This window comes from Melanostigma gelatinosum, assembly GCF_949748355.1.
Source record: "Melanostigma gelatinosum genome assembly, chromosome: 20".
In the NCBI taxonomy this organism is placed as follows: Eukaryota; Metazoa; Chordata; class Actinopteri; order Perciformes; family Zoarcidae; genus Melanostigma; species Melanostigma gelatinosum.
The window spans coordinates 1,434,123-1,441,975 of record NC_136653.1 but is presented as its reverse complement, the minus strand read 5'-3'; the positions used below and the strand labels follow the sequence as shown (position 1 = coordinate 1,441,975).

Sequence of the window (7,853 nt, the reverse complement as noted above, 5' to 3'; positions counted from 1 at the left end):
AGCCTAATCATGACATTTATGATTTCCTTTCAAAATTGTTACCAGAAATGCCCTCAGGTGCTCTTGATAAAGCAACAGGACACAAAATAGTACTTTGACAAATCTATATATACAATACTTAGTGATGTAATGGGCAATACATTTTAAAAAACACAATTTATCCAGACTTTTCTTACAGAGGTCCAGGAGGGTAGGTGCATGTCTGTTACTGTATATACAAAATGAATAAGGCCATGTGGCTGATGAGTCAGCCAGTTGAAAATAAGTGTCTAATTCTCACTGCTGTGTAGGGGAGAGCAGCGCATCTTGTCACACGGGTAAGTTGTCACACTGGTTATATCTCCAACACCATAAGGTTCTATCTAGAAAATCTAACTGTTGCATGTGCAACTCACTATTCTGAAGTAATTTTCTTGACAAGTGGCATTTGTCCCTCTAATTTGAGGTCAGAACAATTTTCATATTTTTAAACCAGAAAACTAAACTGCACTATTTACTTCATCAAACTTGTGGGTATTATTATTCAATTATATTATTTTGCACAAAATAGGAGAGAAAATGTGTATTTTGATACCCAAACTAAAGTTCTGCACTAAAGCTAGCTTGTGGTATAGCTAGCAAAAGCCCATATGTCATTCTGTGGACAAGTTGTCTCAGTGCTTTCTGGTCAAATTGTCACGTGACTATCCAGCTGCAGCCCTGCAGAAGCTGACTTTGCTAGCTTTTAAAGTTGGTGTTTGCAACATGTAAACAATTAAATTTGTACAAATGATGTCGCCACAAAATGACCGAAATACACAGGAGGGTGCATAATAAGCCTTTTTATTAAAGAAAAATTTAAATGATAAATACATTTTTGTGAAATGGACTGCAATTGTAGCACTTTTCTAGTCTTCCGACCACTCAAAGTGCTGTAACACTACATGTACCCATTCCCACATATTCATATAGTGATGACAGGGGCTACCATGCAAGGTGGGTTAAGTGTCTTGTCCAAGGACACATTGACATGGACTAGTGGAGCTGGGGATCGAACTGCCGATCCTCTGATAGAAGGACGGCCCTGCTCTACCACTGAGCCACAGTTGTAGGATCATACAAACAGAAGGAAGAAAAAAACCAAGGAAGGAAGGACAAGTCTGCAGACATCTCCAAGAGAAGTCAAGAAACTGGTCGATCAGTTTGCTGTGCCATGCCAATTTAAAGGTCCACATACCTGGGCAGAAAAAGAACACGCCACCCCTGAGTGCTTTTTTAAAGAGGTTTCCAATGCTGGCACCGAGAGAGCCAGAGTCACCAAGCCTTGCAAGGCCAAGCAGTTTCAACAAGGTGAATGTCAATGCCTTCTTTGACTACCTTGCAGAAGTGCTCCAGAGGCATCAGTCCATCAGGACCAGCAGATATTTGGATCTTTGACAAAACTCGAGTGACTACTGTTCACGAAAAACAACTTATCATCGGTGAAGAAAAGGTAAAGGTGGCATTCTTCTATTGTTGTCCTTTCGTTGTTAGGGGTTGTTTAGAGCGGACCACGGAGAAGTAGAGCAGGCTGATGGCCACGATTTTACCGGTTGGAAAGATGATGTTGCGGTCAAACTTATTTTTTTCAAAATTGTTTTTGATAGCAGTTTAATGCTGGTTAATTTGAGAAGGTTTGGGCTAGCTAACTGAATGGATAGCTCACGTTATGCATTAAAAAACAACTCTTCTCTAGACTCTAAACTAAAACCTCTTTTCAACTGGCTAAAATGTGAGCTTGAGTTTTTGACAGCTTTCTAAGGGACTCTGCTGGCTTCCCAAGGCCACAACCTTATCAGGGAGCAACCAGTCTTGTCTTTTTCAAACACACTTGATACGTTTGTCTGTGGTCTTCTGCAGTACTTTGCTACATTATGGCCTTAACTCCCAACTATCAGCACTATTCCAACATCAAGAGGGTCAGGACAGTTGTCCATGTGATTTGACTGTTTGACAACATGTGATGTACACAGATGCAGCAGTCCTGTCTGCATGAATTCAGCTTTAGAGTCTCAACTGAACACTCCAGGGAGGAGACTGAGAGTGATTTGGAGGGAGTGTTGATCCAGAAGGGAGTACATTCAGCCAATCCCTCCCCCTTATACACACTCACACGCACATCCGTAATACTTCCTTCCCCTATCTGGCTGACTTATCATTGAGTGACTTGAACTCACTGTGAGTCAGACAGCTCTGGCCCTTAGAGTCAAAGAACAAGCAGAAGCTTCTCTTCTGGCCAGACGGTAAGTCAGCTCAACTTGGTCTTCATTCCCTTTTACTTCTTGTGTTTCTTGCATGTAATAACAGCATTATTTTCTATCTCTGCTCATTTGCATGCTTTCACATGCAGCATTTATTTGCTCTTATACACATTTCCTAAAGGATTGACCATTTTATCTTTTCAAATTCATACTGACTGCATCCTGCTGTGAATGTTTAAGACTGCATTTTTGTTTCTGACAGATTTTCTCGCCAACATTTGAGATAAAGATGGAACATTCAACATATGATTATGACTACAGTAATGAGAGCGATGGACAGACACCAGTCCCACCGTGTAGTTTGGAGCGTGTCAACTATCTGGGAGCTCAGCTATCTATCCTCTTCTACTTTATGTTCCTCTTCAGTGTCTTTGGCAATGGGCTGGTCCTGGTCATCATCCATCGGTGAGTGGACCAAGTCAATTCAAACACTGAGAACGTACTTCAGAAGAAATTTGTAAAAGAATCCGTCGCAAGTAAATGGTAGTTTGGTTTTGCCATTTAAAGCGGTTAGAGGGAGCAAGTGTATGCGTGGCACAGTTTAATTGATCAAAAACATTTAGTGATTTACCTTCTACAATACATAAATTTACTGTACCTGTGATTACGTTTCTGTCCTGGTTGATTTAGCAACGCATGTGATCACAAGTGCAGTTTAATGCTGCAGCAAACAGTCCTTTAGCAACTACGTTGTCAGAAATACAGAAGAGGAGTTCCATGTTTATAGAGCAGCCGCACAAAGTAACCTATTGAATGATTGATGTCAATAATCACAACTATTTCCATCATGGCATAAGCAACTATCATCTAATAGAAGCTGGTTACCTTGTTGTCAGTTGGAGGTGAATCTGAAACGCGATCCTAAAAGTGTGTAACTCTAGCAGCGAGTTTGGCCAAACTCTGCATGCTAATATTCACAGGCAAACGAGCACTGAGTCTACTGTCTGAGTCTGTGAACACATCTAGAGACTCAAACTTTGGAGTGTGATATGACCATTTCCTTGAGACCAGTGCAGAGCTGGTACAAATTGAACTTGAAAAAGAATCAGTCGAAAATGATTGTTCATTCATTTTTGACAAGCACGAGCTTACTGTGGTTTGTGCCTTCTTGTTACATTACTCACTTGCAAAAAAAGAAATGACACATTTTTGATTGCGGTCAGCAATGAATGCATTGTGTTTCCTGTGGCTGCTTCACAATAAAAGCCACCCAATGTTTGACCAATTGAATACGTTTAATGCATGCGAGGCAGCAGCAGGACATATTTGGTTCATATTAGCAGTTACTTAATCCAGCTCTGAAACAATTGTGGGACAGTGAACAGTGAGGCTTGTATCAAAGAGCTCAAACTACAGACAGTACCATTGGATTTTTGATGCTGCATCGTCATCATGCTTGTGAAGGAAATGTAAATCCAGCAAGAAAACTACAACAAATAAATAACCTGAATGGAGGTTTGATATCATACAAATCTGATAAAGGATTATAATTTGAATTTAAAATTGTAATTTATGTTTTTTTATTGATGAGAACAATACGTTTTCCACATCCTTTTTTATGTTTCTGTATTTTGAATGCCAATTAGGCTCCATTTTGGATGCATGATGTACTCATACATGGGGTAGAGAGAATATCAATGTGAAATATGACATTCAAATACAGACGATTTTATCCATATTGTCATCTCCTCCAGCCATAAAAATCTTTACAAATATTCTAAATATTTGAGTCCATTATTTGATTTGGACATTTGGGAGCCAGAATGGATGGAGCCGTTCTAGACCAGGCTTTAGTTCTAGACCAGGCTTTAGTTCTAGACCAGGCTTTAGTTCTAGACCAGGCTTTAGTTCTAGACCAGGCTTTAGTTCTAGACCATTTGGGGCACTGGAGGATACGACTGGAGATGTCGTCAGGTTGTCAGGAAAAATACACTGGGAGAGTATAAGATGAATTCACGCAGGGAGTTTTTTATTCTTGTCTCGATAAAGAGAGGAATACATATCTTTGCGATAAGTAAAGTTCCTCTCTGTAAGCAGCCGATTTACTTCCACTCTGACACTGTCTGCCAACTCTTTTCTTTCCAACTTGGTCTCCAGCACAGCTCTCTACCTCTGTGAACACACAAATAAATCTGGTGGTCATGGAAACACAAATGACAACGTCAGAGATGAGCTCAGCGATGTCTCCCTGGTCCTCAGACTGAAAGAGTATTTACTGCAGTACATTATGGAGGGTTGAAGAGATGCTATGCCAGCTGCATGCTGACAGGGGGATTTCTAAGTCACCGTTCATCAAAAATATTCATTAAAAAGCCATTTTACAAAAGTCAACAAAAGTTCTGCCTTTTTAACCAAAGGCATGACTGAAATGATATTCAATGGATATTATCGTTGACGCATTGACCTCTGATAATTACGGTTATGATTCACTAAAAGTGGGGATGTTTTCTTCGTGTTTCAGTTTTTTTACTTCCATCTCAGATTTTTAAATTTGCAGTATTAATTATGTGTGATTATGTTCCTTAGGGCTAACAAATATGGAGACAAACATTCCCCAGGAACAAAATTGGAATGCTAATTCACACTTTGAGTTGGGTTTTAAATCCTTGGGGACTCCTAGTGGTAGAGTAAAAACAACCCCCCCCCCCTTCAATAAATCAAACGCAGGGGAAAGCTGAATTTGCTAAAAGCAAGATGTAGACTGAGCAAGTTTGACCAGTTTTATCTTATTCCTAATTCTACTTTGACACAGCTCATCAGTTGTGGAGAGGTGTGCTCACACTGTGACCATGTAATGTAATGTCCATGCATTTTAAAATAAATGGGATCCAAAATAACTAAAAATATTAAAATGTTTTTGACCATTGGATTCTGGCCATTTCTTACTTTGGCGAATTTCTAAAGTACCCAATAAACCACTATGGGTGTGTATCTTTTTCTTCCCCTCAAGACAATTGAATGCGTATCTCCATATATGGTCTGCGATACAACACATACAGAAATCTTACAGTTAACCATGTTACAGTTTAATACGGTTTGATAAAGCACTACTTTGATCCGATCCGATTCAGCTGTGATTTGATCACTCTCTCTCTCTATCTTCTCTCTCTCTTCTCTCTCTCTGTCAGCTCATACGTAGAGATGATGCATGAAATAAAGCTACTTCTGACTGTATCTGTTTATTGATGCGTTTTGACCAATTCCACTGAAAATGTCTTCAGATTCAGAGTTTTGTATCAATGTGGCTATATCTTAAACAGTTTGTGTGACCATTAGGCATTTCATCTTTCTTTTTATCTCACCACCTCCTAGGTTTGAAAAGCTGACCACTGTGACCAACATCTTGCTGCTGAACCTGGTGGTGTCCTCCTTGATCTTCATGAGCAGTCTGCCCTTCATGGGAGTCTACTTGCAGCTCTCCTACTGGATCTTCGGCAAGGTCATGTGCAAGATTGTTGGCACCGTCTACTATCTGGGCTTTTACAGCTCTGTCCTCTTTCTAACCCTTTTGACCTTCGACCGACACCTTGCAGTTGTGTACTCCTTGGGCACGTCGCGATTGAGGAGTCAAAGTTATGCGACAGTCTCCTGCGCTGTGGTGTGGCTGGTCAGCGGCCTGGCATGCATCAGGCCGATGATTCTGCACACCACTTTCAAATATATAGAGAACACAACGTACTGTCAGGAGTTCCCTGGTGAAATAGCTTCTATTAATGTTGAGCTGCTGAGAAACTTAGGATTTTACCTTCAGCTTATCCTTTTCTTGATCTTTCCTCTTGTTGTTATCGTCTACTGCTATGTTAGGATTGCTGTCACTGTCATGTCATCCAAGATAATTACCAAGTTTAAGACAGTCAGGTTGATATTTGTCATTGTCTTGCTATTTTTTATGTGCTGGACCCCATTCAACATTGTAATGCTGATGCATGATGAAGCCACTACCTGTGAGGGGAAGCAGAAAACGGGTTATGCTCTTGAAGTCACTCGTGTCATGGCCTACACTTACTTTTGCATCAGTCCCATCTTCTACACATTTGTTGGGAAAAAGTTCCAGAACTATTTCAGACAGTTGCTGGTGAAACATTTCCCGGGGTTAAAGAATGATATTTCTGTCAGTCAACAGAGCAGAACCAATATGTCTACAAAAAGTACACAAAACGAGCTCTAGGATGGGAAGGCCTTTGTTTTTCAGGGCTGCCATGTGTTCAACAAACCACTGGTTAAAAACATACAGGTACATTCCAATACCTAAGCCTAGGCCACTTTCATAATGTTGCTGATTTCACCGTTCTGAAAGCTCATTGTAGTGGCAGCTTATTTTACCGTCCTTCTTGGCCACTTCTTGCAGGATGTAAAGGGTTCTGACTCGCGTAGACTACCATGTCCAATTTACGTGCTCTTGCAGGCTATACTTTTCTTGCTAGCTGTCCAAAGATGAGGCTCGTAGCTCGTAGTTAAAAGTAGCTTTATTCCATGTAAAAAGTAAACAAAACAATTAACTTCGGTAATAACTGGAATACTAAAACACTGGCTATAACTAAAAAGTCTAAAATCTGCGTTCTAGAATCTGAAATCTAGAATCTGCGGTCAGAAAAATTGTTGCTCCACATCCTGCTCCATCAAAGCCTAACTTACACTGAACTCACTTAAAGGAGTCAACCAATAAATATCCAATAGCAGGACAGAATAGAGGAGCCTTTTAACTTCAAAGGGCAAAACACATATTTGAAGCACATTTTACAACATGACCAATTATCTTAACTCTGTTATGTGGTAAACATCCTAAAGAGCATAACACACATACTTTTGCAAGAAACATAAAATACAAAAACTGTTAAGAATACAAAATGGCTCTTACACTCATGTCACCTCTTCATTTGACATCAGGATATAAATGATAAATCTAGACTACAGAGGAAAGCTGAGCTACTGGAAAAGATGGTTCCCGACAGAAAAACATGCCACTCTTGCTTGTTCTTTTTGCCTTTTGAAAACTTGGGAAATTATAATAAAATGTTTCTTTCCCTGAACTGTTCAGCATGACGCTGATTTACAAGCCTTGATCTTTTTGCTTTTTTTACTGCAGTAGTTCATTTACAAATGACTGATGCATACGGTTCATTTCCCTCCGTGAAAACTACAGAGTAAAACTTCAAGTTTCCATTGCCAATAGAGGTTATCAGATAAATGTACCATTCATACAAAAAATAACAGCAATACTTAATAGCTTTCCACATTAGGATTTCACAGTAGAAAAGTGAGTTAGATATAACTATAAAGATACACAGTCACCAACTTGAGAATGTTCCTGAATTTTGTCTTGGACCCTATACTGCAAAGTCTAGTGGAAAAATGCTTATCAATGAATATACTGTGCATGTTGCCCTAAACTAACATGAAAGATGGATACAAAGCTAGCCATAAGAACTTCAGAACTTCAGATAATATGAACACCCACCAAATGACCCCGAAACAAAAATAATTTCAAATTTGTACAGTGAACTAATTCATTGCTGCGCTAATTGGACGACGTTGCACGCTGTGCAAACGAATGGAGCAGAATTTTTTTTCATC

General features: G+C 39.7%; 1 protein-coding gene across 1 annotated transcript; it reads left to right on the top strand.

Annotated features, from left to right (window-relative positions):
* Window positions 1-2,508: 2,508 nt before the first annotated feature.
* On the top strand, window positions 2,509-6,655 carry LOC306794279 (C-C chemokine receptor type 3-like; the record flags this gene model as incomplete). Its single annotated transcript, XM_079292320.1, has 2 exons — window positions 2,509-2,684; window positions 5,592-6,655. 2 exons carry the CDS (start codon window positions 2,509-2,511, stop codon window positions 6,445-6,447), a joined length of 1,032 nt encoding a protein of 343 aa, XP_079148446.1. The 3' UTR covers window positions 6,448-6,655.
* Between the last annotated feature and the right edge of the window lie 1,198 nt (window positions 6,656-7,853).